The sequence below is a fragment of the Myxine glutinosa genome, chromosome 10 (genome assembly GCF_964187855.1).
Source record: "Myxine glutinosa chromosome 10, kmMyxGlut1.1, whole genome shotgun sequence".
Classification (NCBI taxonomy): Eukaryota; Metazoa; Chordata; class Myxini; order Myxiniformes; family Myxinidae; genus Myxine; species Myxine glutinosa.
The window spans coordinates 26,947,237-26,964,303 of record NC_136270.1 but is presented as its reverse complement, the minus strand read 5'-3'; the positions used below and the strand labels follow the sequence as shown (position 1 = coordinate 26,964,303).

The 17,067-nt window shown below is 43.9% G+C and overlaps 1 protein-coding gene and 1 long non-coding RNA gene across 7 annotated transcripts in view; one reads left to right on the top strand and one right to left on the bottom strand.

The window, feature by feature from the left end:
• LOC137434311 (EP300-interacting inhibitor of differentiation 3) overlaps positions 1-168 on the bottom strand; it is a 68,860-nt gene extending 68,692 nt beyond the window's left edge. The window contains exon 1 of one of the 3 annotated variants that reach the window (XM_078785488.1): positions 95-168. Coding sequence is in view for 1 of the 3 variants with exons in the window: in XM_078785486.1 (XP_078641612.1) it covers positions 106-136 (31 nt within the window). In the remaining 2 variants the exon portion in view is untranslated. The remainder of the gene's footprint in view (positions 1-94) is intronic. The other 2 variants (XM_078785486.1, XM_078785487.1) reach the window with 2 other exon arrangements.
• LOC137434307 (uncharacterized) lies at positions 35-13,165 on the top strand. Of its 4 annotated transcripts, none has more exons than XR_013624700.1 (5): positions 35-173; positions 4,542-4,707; positions 11,017-11,181; positions 11,357-11,399; positions 11,772-13,165. It is a non-coding gene; the product is annotated as an uncharacterized LOC137434307 (long non-coding RNA). The 4 variants fall into 4 exon arrangements; XR_013624701.1 differs by having other exon boundaries at positions 4,542-4,853; XR_013624703.1 differs by lacking the exon at positions 11,017-11,181.
• Positions 13,166-17,067: the final 3,902 nt, after the last annotated feature.

The following is a 17,067-nucleotide window of genomic DNA, read 5'->3' as shown; positions in this document are numbered from 1 at the left end:
GGTGTGGAAAGTTAGAGTACAAAGCTATGCGGACGCCCTAGCTGTAGTAAGTTCAGGAATCTCCTTCAATCAAGTGGTTTATTAAAGACAATACCAAGCTCTCACAGACCACACGACCATCATGACGAGCCGCCATCAACCACCGAAGCCACGCCCCTACACGTCACTACGCAGTACGTATTACCAAACACGACACAAGCAATTTTTTTCTCTCTCTGTAGATTTCCCCAACTAAATGGCCACAAAGTTACCACATTTAAAATGACTACAAAGGAAATAAATAGGCGACATACACGGTGAGAACCCTTTGATTGTTTGTTTATCGGTCAGACGAATTACCCAAATGTACCCAAATTTAAGTGAATTTACCCAAACGAGCAACGGTACCCGCCCTAAGGGCGGGGCTTCAATTAGGAAGCCGAAATGAAAAGGCAAAATATCAGAAATTGAAGGCAGAAATTTTTTCTTTTAAACAATTCATATAAACATCCGTCAAATCATATCACATATAAATCATCAAAATCAAAACAGTATCTTCAGAATTTCAATAAAAGCCACATCACTGTTCATATCGGTAAGTACTAGTACCCGACTACAAAGCCGCAATGAGCCGGCGAAGCCAAAGCCTCTTGCCGCTATTTTATCCATCACTATGGCATCAGTAGGTTACGTAGTTGGTAGTAGGTAGGTGTAGTAGGTACCGTCGGTGTAGTAGGTGTAGTAGGTGTAGTAGGTACCATTTGCATTCTGGATGAGATCAAAATTGATAAAATTTACTTCTTGATTAATTCGGTGAATTCCGTCTCAACTTCGGATATTTCCGGCCGTGAAAAACTATCCCCTACAGCCGCGAGATTTCTAAAAAATAATTCTTCGTCTATTTTAGAATATTTGACGCCGTTTTCAGCGTCCGAAACGCGTAATAAGCTTTAAAAATATATTTTTCAAATGCTCGAATCTCATTGGTTCCGGTGTTTGGTGACGATTTTCTTTGAAGATAACGAGGTTGGTCTTAACGTATTTTAATTACACATTAGAGGTGCATTAGATTGTGAATCAAACAACGACGGGTGAAACAAACTCCTATTGAACTTTTTCGCAATTGTTTTATGCAAACTTCCGCATCCGGTCAATGGCGGCCTACATTGCGTGATTTGGTTTTAGAAATATTTTTTCAAATGCTCGAATCTCATTGGTTCCGGTGTTTGGTGACGCCTTTCGTTGAAGATAACCAGGCCTGTGCGGGCCGAGGTTGGTCTTAAAGTATTTTAATTATAAATTAGAGGTGCATAAGATTGTGAATCAAACAACGACGGTTGAAAGAAACTCCTATTGAACGTTTTTCAATTTGTTATGCATACTTCCGCATCCGCAAGATGGCGGCCTCCATTGCGCTTCGGAATTCTCAAGCCAAGGGATACAGCATAATCAGGTTTTCGACATAATACGTACGCGTTTATTGACAACACCGGCTTCGCCGGCTACTAGTACCCGACTGCAAAGCCGCAATGAACTGGTGAAGCCAAAGCCTCTTGCCACTATTTTACCTATCACGATGGCATCAGTGGGTTAGGTAGTTGGTAGTAGGTAGGTGTAGTAGGTACCGTACCTGGTAAGACTTGGTAAAAGAGAAGAGCAGACAGTCCTCCCCAATACCTACATACAATAAATGTCACAAGAAGCTGAAGGAAGTAACGATACGATGTGCTAGCTTCGGGCCTATTTTAAGAAATTTTAACTGGGCTTAATATATGTTTTCACAGTATGTGTGTAGTCCTCTAACTTCAGTCGCTTTCAGGACTGGTTCTCTCCAGGCACTGCGGCTTCCTCCACCAGAAGAAGTTAGCTTGCAGTAAGATCAGTGCCGACAGATCAGACGATAGCGCCGTTTCAACAGCAATGTGTGACTGTCGTTCACCGGCTTCGCCGGCTATTATTACCGGTACATCGTGTTTCAAATCGTGATATCAACTTTTCTTTAGGGAAAAGAATTGAATGATTTTGTACCTCTTCTTCAGCTTAGAACTTCAGGATAGGCGACATTGCTGATAAAAGTTTCTTTTCTCTCTTTGAAGTTCTTGGCAAACATTTTTATATTGTCACTGCTGCCAACACGACTCATGGCGACGTAAAGCTGTCCATGGCTGAAGAAATCTGTCTTTAGGTAGATGCCTACCTTTTTTAATGTCTGACTTTGATTGAGCCTTGTTAGGTACTGGTCATTGCAAAGCAGAGTCGGACAGGGAATTGTTTTCGCTGCATCTGGAAGGGGAACAGGTTTTTGGATGGAATGATTGGAATCCTCGGTATGCTCTTCTGCCTCAAGAAGGGAGCTCCGATCATGCTGCTGCGAAACATTGACCCTAAAAATGGCCACTGCAATGGGAGTCGTTACATTGTGGACACCTGATGCCGAATCTCATCGATGCGACACTAGCTACTGGGCCTCATGCTGGAAACAAGATCTTCATACCGAGGATTCCAATCATTCCATCTGAAAACCTGTTCCCCTTCCAGATGCAGCGAAAACAATTCCCTGTCCGACTCTGCTTTGCAATGACCAGTAACAAGGTTCAAGGTCAGACATTACAAAAGGTAGGCATCTACCAAAAGACAGATTTCTTCAGCCATGGACAGCTTTATGTCGCCATGAGTCGCATTGGCAGCAGTGACAATATAATAAACATATGTCACCCACAGGGTGAACCGTATCTTGCCAAGTGACCTTGACCTTTGACCTTGACCTTCATAATTTTGTGTGCTAAAGGGTATCTCTAAAAGACTCTGATATGCGAACTTACAAGAGTTTCCAAAGGGAACTGTGCTCTACAGAGTGACCTAAACAATGCGAACTAAAGCAATACAATATACATGAAAAGTGCAGTTTTTTCGTCATAACGCCGTCAAATGACGTCACATTGTCAAACTAGTTATATGTTTGGAAAGCACTCAACAAGGGCTTCAATTTGAGGTACTACTCGATATGGTAACTGAAACTTGAAAATTTTACCTTTTGGTCAAAATTGAATGACCTTCAAAATGACCTTGAAGGTCAAGGCCGATCGACACCAAAAACTAATCAGCTGAGCGCCATACCACACCCTATATACCCACCAAGTTTGGAGATCATAAGATCAAAGTTACTCAAAAAATAAGGGTTTCGTTGACCTCCATGATTGACCCAATTGAATGACCTTCAAAATGACCTTGAAGGTCAAGGCCGATCGACACCAAAAACTAATCAGCTGAGCGCCATACCACACCCTATATACCCACCAAGTTTGGAGATCATAAGATCAAAGTTACTCAAAAAATAAGGGTTTCGTTGACCTCAATGATTGACCGCAAAGTGACCTTGACCTTTGACCTTGACCTTCAAAATTTTGTGTGCTGAAGGGTATCTCTATAGGACTCTGATATGCGAAGTTACAGGAGTTTCCAATAATAACTGTGGTAAATATGGTAACTGAAACTTGAAAATTTTACCTTTTGGTCAAAATTGAATGACCTTCAAAATGACCTTGAAGGTCAAGGCCGATCGACACCAAAAACTAATCAGCTGAGCGCCATACCACACCCTATATACCCACCAAGTTTGGAGATCATAAGATCAAAGTTACTCAAAAAATAAGGGTTTCGTTGACCTCCATGATTGACCCAATTGAATGACCTTCAAAATGACCTTGAAGGTCAAGGCCGATCGCCACCAAAAACTAATCAGCTGAGCGCCGGACCATATACTAGATTCCCATGAAGTTTGGAGACGATCCGATCAAAGTTACTCAAAAAATAAGGGTTTCGTTGACCTCCATGATTGACCACAAAGTGACCTTGACCTTTGACCTTGACCTTCAAAATTTTGTGTGCTGAAGGGTATCTCTATAGGACTCTGATATGCGAAGTTACCGGAGTTTCCAATAATAACTGTGGTCTACAGAGTGATCTAAACGTGAAAAAAAAATGATTAACCACAAACAAAAAAACAAACAAACAAACAAACATACAAGCTGACTGATACATCTAGCAAAAACTTCGTTTTGGCAAGATAAAAATGTTTGCCAAGAACTTCAAAGAGAGAAAAGGAACTTTTATCAGCAATGTCGTCTATCCTGAAGTTCTAAGCTGAAGAAGAGGTACAAAATCATTCAATTCTTTTCCCTAAAGAAAAGTTTATATCACAATTTGAAACACGATGTAATAATATTTACCGATATGAACAGTGATGTGGCTTTTATTGAAATTCTAAAGATACTGTTTTGATTTTGATGATTTACGTGTGATATGATTTGACGGATGTTTATATAAATCGTTTACAAAAAAAAAATTCTGCCTTAAATTTCTGATATTTTGCCTTTTCATTTCGGCTTCCCAATTGAAGCCCCGCCCTTAGGGCGGGTACCGTTGCTAGTTTGGGTAATTCGTTGGACCCCAGAAGACCAGTGTTATCTGAATGACATTAGCAACATGGATATCAGTGTCGAAGCGAGTAAGTTTCTCTCTTTGTTCTATTTAACGTTTTTATACCTCCCTCCCTCACACAGTTCCAGTTGAGTACCAGTTCACTGGTAATTCCCTGTGTGTCGCAAGAGGCACTAACAGGGTTGGCGGCAGGAAGAGCATCTGGCCATAAAACATTGCTTCAAAAAGGGGACCACGGTGCCCGGAAAAGGCCAACCCCAGCTCTGCAGGGAAAAATGGCCTCTAAAGGTGGCTCTTCTTCTTCTTCCTCCCTCACACAATGCCCTCCCGAAAGTGGGCGGAGGCATTATGTTTTCGGGTCGTCCGTCCGTCCGTACGATCTAAACCTCGTTTTTCTCAGCAACCACATGTCCAATTGAGACGAAACTTTCAGGGTAGGAGTGACACCCATGCAGAATGTTTTTATGATAATTGTGACATCACAGGTGACGTGGTATGGCAACCATCTTCGTTTAAACACACACACTAAAAAAATTATTTCTCAGAAACTGCTAAATGGAAAAATTTGAAACTGGGCACATTGTTAAGTACTCCCAATGGGGAACAAAAGTATGATAATGATGACGTCATTGGTGAAGTGGAATACCAGCCATAAATGTTTTAATCGAATACCTTATCCTAAAAATCTGAAATTGCATGCATGTGATATATGACCCATTTGTATTGAAATATTAAATTTATGACATCATAAGGTCACATGGTTTGGCAGCCAGATTGGATTGAAGGAAAATATTAAATAATTATATCTCAGAAACCACTTACCCTATCGACGCGAAACTTTACAAATGTCATCTAACACTATTGCTGCATATAGTTTGAAAATGATGACGTAGGTCACATGGTTTGGCAGCCATCTTGGATAGAAAAACTAATCTTATCCGATCAACACGAAACTTTACAAACGTGATCCCCTACCCATGCATATGCATTATGCATAGTGTACATTTCTATGTCACATGTCATGTGGTGTGGCAGCCATATTAGCTTGAAAGCCGATATTTATAAACAAGACCGAAAGTCGAACAGCGGCATAGTTGGGCTTGTTTGATACTGTAATTGAAGAGGATAGTATGACCTGGGTGGGAATAGCAGTATTAGCAAATAATGGAAGTATTAAATTTTTTGAAATACTGTAAGTCTCTAAGCTGTATGTCACCATGGACATGAAGAGATTGCATTGAGACACTGGTTTATTCTACATGTTGAGTCAACAATGAACCAACCATACACCACTTCAATCCAGCAACTTTTCAGTCATGACAAAGGGATCGAAGTGTTACGATTATATTTAATGTATTATTAACGTTATTATTATTGTCCTGTCATCAGCGTTTAAGACCGCCTGATGAGGGATGGCCGAAACAGTTTTTCCTCCCGAGGCGAGCAGCCGAAAATGGCGATTATTGTGGCAAAATGGAAATCAAATTGGCGAAACTCCATGGTCCTCTCAGCCAATCATGAACTTTGGAGCGTGGTCTCATGTCCTTTTTTGACCGCCCACTGTTTCTCCGCCTCGACTGGGCAGGGCCTGCTTATGAGGTCCATTAAGGCGGGGCTTAGTGTCCTGGAACCTGCCTGGCTTGCAGTGGACGATTATTGTTGTTTAATGGAGGTTTTCATGGCTGGCTTTGTCAGCAAAACGTAAAGGGAAAATTACAGAGGGAAAATCACATATTGGGGAAAACCAACCTTCATACCTAACTAATTATCACTGCTTCACCCCTCGTATTAAGAAACATGAACAATCTTAAGCTACAGTCTCCCTACTTAAGTACATCGAGATTTCTCCTACACGTCCACGCTATAATTATACAGTCCTACCTTTACTATGGGATTCCTTCATCTACCCCCACAAACGTAACATTATTATTACGAAAACGATACTACTGTATTAGGAAACCTAGGCTAATTTGTTCGAAGTGGCCTGAATGTGAGGCATGAAGACATGAAGCCTAAGTTCTAAACGTACTGTCATTGGAACACCCATAACACCTATGCTTTCAATACACCTTTCAATGATTGTCAATTTAACAATCGGTTTGTTTGTGTTTCACATTGAATGGAAAACGTAAAGGTAAAGCATGGCGATTGTGATATATGACAGGTTCGACAACATGTTCGGCCTGAATGGCATATAAATCAAAATGACGGTGTGTGGAGTCAGTCGACATACGACGTAACGACATCACAGATGTAATCACCTCACATCACCCCTGCCATGTGACCAGATCATCAGCTCTGATTGGTGTACGTTTGTGAGGGACATACACACATACATACATACATACGGACAGACAAACACTATTCTAGATGGCTTTGACCTATGAGCTACGCCGTAAAAACCCTTCTCCGAAACTGCTTCACCAATCGATGTGAAACCTGTCATGTCTGGTAAAAATTTGATACTTGAGAACAGCTGAAGGGATTTAAATCAAACTTGTTTATTCTTAGGACAGCCAATGAGGGTATCTACCTGTTGTCATGGGCAGGGACTACTCGGAGGCATATTGGCGATGCAGTCGAATTGCTCTGGTTTTGTCAGGTAGAATACATTTACATGTATGAGAGTAGGCAATGAAATACCTTAGTCCATATAGGATCCTATAGATTAGCGCGTGCCGTATGCCGTGTAGCCACCTTCCTGTATACAAGTCATGGTCGGATGTCCGGGTAAGCGTTATGTGTCTCCATGTGGGGGGTGGAGCTATGCTAATTAGTTAGGGCATATGGATAAAATTCCCAGTGTGTAATCACTGCACATCGGATTTTTATGTGAAAAAATAAAAAATATTTTTTCACATAAAACAGCTTTTCTGCGCGCAAAAAAATTATTTTGCTATTTTCGGAGAAAAAAAATATTTCGCCCTTTTTCGGGAAAAATAAAAGAAAATGGCCTTTTTGGTCGAAAATGTCTGGCAACGCTCAAAAAAATTAGGGAATTTTTCGAAATTTTTAACTGCGATCGATCTCAAAAACAAAACGTTGCGTCCACTTGCGTGCGTTGCGTCCCCAGCGTGTACAGCAGTGAGGCGGTGTACTACAGTGAGAGAGTGTACACAAAGTGTGAACAAGTCTCCTCTCAAGATGAGTGCTGCTCTTCGTGTCAAGTGGCTGAAGGAATTCAATGCTGGCGGCGATGGGGCCACCTTCAAGTACGTGTCGAGTGACACGGCTTTCTGTTGAGCTTGTGAAAAGACTTTCTGGGCGAAGCAGAAGTCTGAGCTGGCCCAACATGTCCGAGGAGACCGCCACAAGAGCAACTTGGCCTTGAAGAAGAAGAGGACGGTCACGCAAGCCACCACGGAGGACTTTGGTGGCGAAAAGAGGCACAAGTGCGACGTCGTGGCTCAGGAGCTGTGCCAGGCCATGCTGGCCGCTGGCATCCCATGGTCGAAATTTGAAAACCCTGCCCTCCGGTCGTTCCTGGAGAAGCACATCACTCTCCAGATCCCCAATGAAAGCTGGATTCGAAAGCACTACCTCGACAAGTGCTACGACGAGGCCTTGGCGGGGATCCGTGCCGACCTCGGACAGCAGCCCATCTGGCTGTCCGTCGACGAGACGACCGATTCGGCAGGTCGATATGTGGCCAACATCATCGCGGGATGCTTGTCCAAGGAGGGGTACTTTCGTCCCCACCTCGTCCAGTGCATGTTTCCGGAGAAGACCAACTCCGGGGAGATCGTGCGCGCAGTCAATGACACGCTGTGCTATCTTTGGCCTGATTTCAAGCCGGAGTGCCTCAAGGTCCTCGTCAGCGACGCCGCAGCCTATATGATCAAGGCCGGCCATGCCCTGAAGGAACTCTTCCCGGACTTGCTGCATGTGACTTGCGTTGCCCACGCGCTCCACCGTGTCTGCGAGACAGTCCGAGAAATGTTCAAGGACGTCAACGACCTGATTGCCACGACGAAGAAGGTGTTCGTCAAAGCCCCGTCGCGTGTTGTCCTTTGGAAGGAGCAGCAGCCCAATGTTTCTCTCCCCCCGGAGCCCATTCTGACTCGGTGGGGGACGTGGATCAACGCCGCGGTGTTTTACGCCGAGCACTTCGAGGCCGTCAAGGACATGGTGGACCAGCTGAACGATGACGACGCGATGGCAATCCGGAGTGCCAAGGACCTGTTCGGAAAGGCGGACATCAAGCTCAGTTTGGTCTTCTTAAATGCCCACGTGTCGTTCATCCCGAAGATCCTTAAGCAGCTGGAGGAGGCCGGCATGGAGCTGGCCAAGGCCTTCCAGCTCCTTGATCAGGCCAAGGAGGAGCTCGAAAAGATCTGAGGCTGCCGTAAGGAGATCCTGCTCACCAAGTTCAAGGCGGTGCTGCAGCGCAATCCCGACATTGGTGTGCTGAGGACAGTGGCTTTGATCCTGGATGGAGATCAGCACGGATCTGAGGTTGGTGTGCCGGCTGGAGTCAAGCTTGCCGACATCCCCCTCTTGAGGTACTGCCCCATCGTCAGCGTCGACGTGGAAAGGTCCTTCTCCGTCTACAGAAACGTCCTCACCGACCGCCGACACCGCCTCACCAAGGAGAACATTACCAAGATAATGATTTCAAACACCTACTTTAACCGTTCCTAAAAGGGTCTTGTCAATTTCTTCTAGTCCTCTACTTATCAAACAATGCGGTTGCAATAAAGGTACCTGAACGTCATTTTTTACCTGTTTACTAGCCCAGAGTGCTTAATGTTGTGCAGGAAAAAGCTAACCATTTTTTGTTCTTTTTTTGACTGATTTCTGAAAAACTTGGTAATAATAAAAAATGAATAAAATGGGGGAAAAAAATATTTCGGGATTTTTTCACATAAAAAAAAAAATTCCACTTTTCAAAACATAAAAGGCCTATTTTCTTCACATAAAAATCCGTAGTCTAGTAATCACCTCTGTATTTTTCCCTTCGTTATTATAAAGCACACTCGGCCAGCCATGCGATCGGCACGTAATTGTAAAATAACATAATCGCCGACGATACCAGACACCACTACACCACCCAGCTCAAATCTTCTCGATGGGTGCCAGGTCTGGCCATGAGGCCAGACCCTGAAAGGCGATTAGTTGGGACGATTCGATGGCGCTCGTTGATTGGAGTGCGGGTGACGTCGGAGAGAACATTCTAGCGTCGGAGCAAAAAGGGACACGTCCCGCCATTTTCTCTCTCTTGTTCTGGGCTGGGCTTGATCACGAACAGTCGCATTTGTGTTCTCTCTCTTGGCCCGGGCTCTTCGCACAGCAGTCACAATTCCTGCTCTCTGTTATTCACACAGCGGTCGCATTCGCATACGCATTTCCCTATCTCGGTCCTGGCTTTGGTCGCAGGCGGACGCATTTCCCTCTCTCTGTGTTGGGTTTCGTCGCGAGCAGTCGCATATTCTCTTTCTGTCCTGGGCGGTCTAGTCAGGCAGCTTAGCAGCATATTTATCGAAAATGGGGAACGGCTTGACAAAAGCGCCATTTTAATTTTGGTGGTCCATTAGACCATATCCAATAGATTTAGGACCGGAGGCAAGAAATATACAGTGTTCTTCACCTTTTTATTGGACAAAAACCAAGGACAAAAACCAATTATGTATATATTTTCAACAAGGAGGCTAACTTTTATTTCATTACATGCAGTGTTATTTGTAAAACTTCTGCATGCCTGCATAATAAATCTTACGCTTCCATGTAATAATAATTAGTAATACTAGGGCGTGCCCGCACGTACGTGCTTGCCCGTACGTGCGTGCAAAAAAACATGCGTGCAAACAACAACAAAAAAAAACTTTGAAACCACGTGGCAGTAACGACCACAGAACCCCCCCCCTCTATTTACATGAAATGGTTTGGTCCATTCGCAAACCCCCCCCCTCTATTTACATGAAATGGTTTGGTCCATTCGCAAAGCCAAAGCGAACGGCTTGCGAGTACGGTGACCATACCTTGGGAACCACTTGTCCGATTAATTTCAAACCTTGAAAAGGCACATCCTCGGGTCCCCAGCAATATACCTGGCAAGTTTCAATTAGATCGGACCCGTGGTTGTCGAGAAACAGCGGTCACAGACAAACACACACACACACACACAGACACACACACATACACACAGAGATTACTGGAATTATAGATAGATAATACCGAGTGTTTATACAAATGTGTTATACTTGTGACTCGCGCACCTTTCATATATTTAACATGTACGCAACTACAAGGATGTAATGACAATATAGCTTTAGAACAGACATGTTGTTCAAGGTAATTTGTCCAGCAATTTATGTATTTACGATTTTAGACTAACTCCAATAGCTGATGATTTATTTGCATAAATGCATTGCTCGATATTATGCTGTGCGAGTCGTATTTGCGCAAAAGTCAAACACTGTATATGTCTTGCCTCCGGTCCTAATTCTATTGGATATGGTCCAATGAACCACTAAAATAAAAATGGTCCTTTTGTAAAGTCGTTCCCCCAAAAATTGCTAAGCTGCCTAACTAGTCATATTCCTGGCTTGCGTGCAATTGTAAAGAGGAAGAGTCCGTCTCGTTCTCTCCCTCTCTCAGTGGGATCTCAGATCATCTTTGTGACGGCTGTGCTTTGTGCTGTGTGCGCTTGAGAAACAGCGGCGCTTTGTGGAGCGTAGAACGAGCGGAGGAGGAAGGAGTTTTGCTCCCGCTTCACGGCTCAATGTGCCGTGTGGCGATTCGTGCCATCCAGACCAAAGTTAAGTGCCGGCAGGCAGGAACATTATTTATTTTCATTTAACTTTCCCTGGTGTTGTAAACGAGTCCTGGTGGAGGAGCCTCAATTAGGAATTGGTTCACTGTACATTCATTTTTTTTATCATGCCATTATTTTCATTAAACCCATTATTTGTTACATTTTTAATTCCTTGTCTTGTAGGTTTATTTGTTTGGGGGTTCGCGGATCGCATCCGGCCGTGCCGGTAAGCACTTGCTACCCCCACCCCCACCCCTCCGCGCATGCAAAAGGTACCGCCATAGTTGGTTATACGCCTTGGAGTTAAAGCTCATTTGGCCATCTGTCACCCTGAGGTCTTCACGACAGGAAAGACACACGACAATACACAGCAGCTGGATTTTTTAATTTTTTTAGTATACTGAATCGAGGCTCGTGAAAGAGCTAAAATTGAATATTATTGATTGAAAGTTGATTATTAAATAGGCCAGCACCAGTACCCCTAGAAATGCACTCCTGTGTGTTTTTTTTTGTTGTTGTTCAGTATAGAGGGGAAATTTTTTTTCAATATGTGTGCAATGTTGAATTGTTTGATTTATTTTATTTTATTACTTTTCAGCCACGAGTAGATAAGGGAGCCACTGCTTCAGTCCTGTACCATTGAGGGAGAAACTGACGTTTGTACGTGTGTGACACCTCGGCCTGAAACTTCTTGCATGGAAATTGCCAAAAGTACCACCACGTCTCCGGGAATAGTTGCACCACTTACAGCTGTTCAACTTATTGATGGATGCAACCATTCTAACCACGAGCCTGCACAAAGCATACCACCTTGGACAGAAAAATTCAGAACCCTGCATTTTCAACAACATTGGTACGAGTGGTTTCCTTGGCTCCATTATTCATCACAAATAAAAGGAATTGTGTGTTTTCAGTGTGCCACAGCTGATGCTGAAAGACTCCTGCAACTACTGGTTTTAGCAACTGGAAGAAAGCAATTGAGAAATTCACGATACATCAAGAATCAGCTTGCCACAAACATGCAGTATTTAAATTGGATCGACAAAATAGGGGGCAGTTAAACGTATCAGACGAACATGTCTCTGCACATAAGAACCAGCAAAACAAAAATACAATGTACCTGATGAGAATAATTGTCAAATCTATAAGGTTTTTGCTTGGACAAGGTTTGGCAAACTGTGCAACCTACAGATTGAAAATGATGCTGATATGAAGCTGTAGCTACAGCGCTGAACAAACCTCGGCTTGGCTTTAACATCAACTTACTATATGGGCAAACATACGCCAGAGCTGCAAACATGCATGGAAAGTACAATGGCTACCAAACAATTATTTCCCCTAGCTCTATACTCCCATTGTGCTGCTTACTCTTTGAAGTTTATATCTCAATAAGCATGTGATGCAGATCCTATATTGAGCAACACCATACAGTTGGTGCAGGAACTTGGGACTTGCACAGAAGAAGCAGAAAATAGAATCGCGTGTTTTCATAGATCAGCGCAAATAATTCTGGATGTATCGAGATCCTCAGCGGTCATCGACCGGGATGCTGCAGAGACAGAACATGGAGACATGAAAGTCTTCCTGCAGTTGTCATGATATATTGCGTCTGCCGTGTATAGATCACTCGAAACCCATTTGAAAATCCAATATGGCCACTATTTTTTCAAGATGGCCACCAATGATCCAATGAATTATTGTTTTCCTCATTGAAATTGATACTGTTATCCTATTTTAAATATCTAAGTGTGGATGTACATGTTTTTACGTATGTAGACACTGATTTTGCAAATTCTAATCCTATAAAACACTTTTCCATGATTTCTGGTTGTTTTGATGAAAGTATGTGTCATCACTGATCAGAAATTTACAGTTTATACTTACAGAAATGAAAAGTATTTTCTTTATGCAAATCATTAGTATACAGTCATCAGAATTATATGGTTTTCATTTGGCAATGTTTAAAAGTTTAATAAAGTCAACAAACCAGGAGTTGTGGCAAGAGGTCAATGATGAAAAAGAGTGAATGTTAATGCACTACCAGGGCACCCTGGTAACATCACTGCTGTGTAACCCAGCATTGGGTTCAGTGTCAGATAATTAACTTGTACTCGATATTTAGCAATTACTTCATGTCCCAAATGCTATCTAATCCTCTCCATTCGGTTAGATAGGCACACCTGATTCAAACTTGTGGATTTGGTCAAACTGTACAAACAGCGACATGAACAACTGGGAGTAGAATCACCACTTGTCAACTCAACGAGGCTAACGCACCAGCTTTTGGCACAAATGCCTGAACTAGAAGCTCACCAAAAAGGACGGGAAGTACGAGCGCCAGTCAATAAGTAACCTTAAAATGGCGATTATAAATTCGAGAATGTAATGTATGTAATAATTGTAGACGACATATGTTATATCTATGGGTAAGAGTCATGGTTTGCCTGTTTTATATCTGGCAACATTGAGTGTATGACATCAGTAGAGCAGTTCCAAGATAGGGGCTCCCTTCGAAGCATGCACCAGGGAGGAGCAACGTTCTGCATCCGTTTATTGGGAAGTGAGGGTGTGAATCCCAGTGAAATCCATCGCAGAATGAAGATGCAATATGGTGACGCATGTTTATCGCTGCAGCAGGTGTACGACTGGGATAGGAAGTTTAAAAGTGGAGTGTCCAGTGTGGCAGATTCTGCTTGCTCGGGCCAGCTTCACACAGCCGGCACAACAGAAATGGTTGCAGAAGTTGAGTGCTTACTAAGGGAAAACCGTCGCATTACGCTGGATGAAGTGGTCTCCCAATTGAACATTAGCCATGGTTTAGCACACCATATCATTCACAACGTGCTGGGGTTCAGCAAAGTGTCTGCAAGGTGGGTGCCCAGACAACTCACACCAGAACTGAAAAAACGGTGAGTGGACGCATGTGAAGAACTTCTGCAACGTTATGAAACAGAAGGCGATGCTTTTTTACAGTGTGTAGTGACTGGGGATGAAAGCTGGGTCCACTACTTTCAGCCTGAAACGAAGAGGGCAAGCAAAGAGGGGCGCCATTCAACTTCACCAAACCCAAAAAATTCTGCACTTAGCCGTCCGCTGGGAAAGTGTTGCTGACGCCCTTCTGGGATAGCAGAGGCCCACTTGTAGAGCATTACATGCCCAGGGGGCCCACAGTCACCAGTGCATCATACTGCGACCTCCTAAAATCATCTGAAACCAGCAATCAGATCAAAACGTCATGGACTACTCACTACCGGTGTTTTGTGCAGCATGACAATGCTCGGCCCCATACTGCCCGCGCTACAGCTGCAACAAGATCTGCATTTTGAGTGTCTTCCTCATCCACCATACTCGCCAGACCTTGTCCCTTCGGATTACCACATCTTTGGGCCACTAGTACTCAGCCCTCTTTATATGTTTCACCAAGGCTGATTTGGTTTGGGGAATTGCATCCTTGGCTCGTCCTTTTTTCGTGAACAACTTTTGCCGAGCTTCGTCTATGTTCAGCATACTGCTTGTACGGTCATATAGTAGTATGGTGAATTGTTCCAGTACCTCCATGTCCTTGTCGGTGTTTTCTGCTAGGCCCGTGGACAGAGCAAGAAAAAATGGAGTAACTTCCTCATATGCCATCGTGACGTCAACCGATATGCCTCCACCCACATTATTACATTATTATACATACTTGTACCAAGTTTGATTTAAATCTCTTCAGCTGTTCTCAAGTATCAAATTTTTACCTGACATTACCTCTGACCTTTGATTCCGAAATCTAATCATTTCATCTTTGCACCATAATATATACTTCTATCAAGTTTGGTCAAAATCGCATCACTGGTTCACAAGTTATCACGGTAACAGGATGTTTACCTAACATGACCTCTGACCCTTGACACCATGACCCCAAAACCTAATCAGTTCATCTTTACCTCATTGTACATATTTGCACCAAGTTTGACTTGGATCCCTTCAGCCATTCTCAAGTTATCGAGGTAACAAAAACCTATCATGGACAGACGGACAGACGGACAGACAGCCGGACGGACAACCGGAAAACAGAATTCGTCGTCGGAGGCATAAAATTGTGACAACAATGGTGAACATATTTCACTTTGCTGACTCTGCACTTATGCTGCCTATTAGTGGACCAATCCAGTTTCCAGGTTACATCATACATGCAACATGCTATCAATCTGGGATGGATGATATTATGATAAATGGACACCTCTAAGTTAATTTAATTGCAATACGAGGAACAATTCCTAAAGTTGAAAATGCATTTTAAAAAACAGCCACCACGGCTGACTTTTTCTGGGTGGCTCCACTTCTGAAAATATTGTTGCGGATTTGAGAATCCTGTGTTTTTTTATTGTTGTCATGAGAATTGTTGTAAATATCACCCTCCGGTGTAAAGGTCAGAGGTCGTCCCCCTAGTTAATCCATATACATGCACGTAGCGAATCATATATCCTTCTAAATAGTTATCTCCTTATTCTATGTAGTTTAAAGCTCTGTTCCCACTAGTTGACACTTCATTGCATCGAATGAAATAAGATAGTTCCCCTTCCAACTGAACAGCCTCCATTGCCAACTGTATTGGGCGGTTTTCTGCAAAGCCTGCATTGCCAACTGCATTCACCCTCCATTGCCCATGTGGTCAGCTTGGAGAAGAAAGGCGTGTCTCCGCCCTCGTCATCGGAAGGAGGAGTGAGCCAACCCCGATTAACCAACCAAGGACGAGGGGTTTGGCTTGAAAGGGGCGGAGAGAGAACGATCGGGGAGGTTCACGAAGGTTCGAGGGTGTGGTCTATATAACCCGTCCCGCGACGCCCCCAAAGGATGAGTCCTTGGAGAGCACGCGACGCACCTGAGGAAGCACGCCTGAGCTTTTAAACCACCGCAGCTTTGGGACCATCGAAGCTTTGAGACAACCGCAGTGGTGACCACGGCAGCTTTGAGCTTTTGCGAAGCGCCGCCGCCGGGCGAACACGATTGAGGAAGGGCGGCGGCTGCTCACTCCCGGCCCGGCCGTCCTCCCGTGTCCAGCCGAACCTTCCTCCCCTTCCAGTCATCCGTGCCTGGCCTCATCCATCCATTCGTGTGAGTCTGACCGTAGTCTGTCTTTTGTCTTGTCCTGGGGTTAGGTAAGACTGTTTAGGTAAGTTAATAACTGCACTGTGTCTTCTGGTTCTTCCATACTTTCTGTAAATTATTTTATTATCTTTCCTTCTCCTTGGTTCCTTTGATTGTGTACATATTAGTAATAAATTATATTTATATTTCCTACCTTTGTTCTTCTTCTTCATGCTCGTCCGGTCGCTTTAGTGATTTCCCCATTGGACACCTGTGGCACGATTTGGCCAACGAATAGGAATCGGGTCTAGTTCTTGTTAATAGTTCGTGCCGCGTTTGCTAAACCGCTCGGCAATTAACATCTATCCGCGGTCGCGAACGAGGTTGCGCACCTGCCTCTCCGGAGGGAGCTTGTGCAACTTCAGGACCACGTCGGTCAGTCATAGACGAGGGGATTAATCCCCCCTCGATAAGGGGAAAAGAGGCCGACGGAGAGATCCGTAACATTTGGTGCCAGGAGTGGGATTCGGACCTGAAGCACGCTTAGCGCGCTGAAATTACGAGTGGCCCACAATTTTATATAATATCCTAAATTTAAAATCGTGCCATGGATGGTCAAGGCGATCGGATGCCGGTGGGGGTAGAGTTAGAAGAGGGGTTAGAATCAACCCAGGACCCCGGGGAGGATTTGGGAGTAATGGAGGAGCGCAATACACATTGGGTTGTGGGGGTATCAGGTACACAAAATGGCGCCCTCGCGCACGTGGTTGCAGCGGCACCAAATGTCGCCGCGCCCGTGACCGTAGCAGCAGCCGCACCCTTTG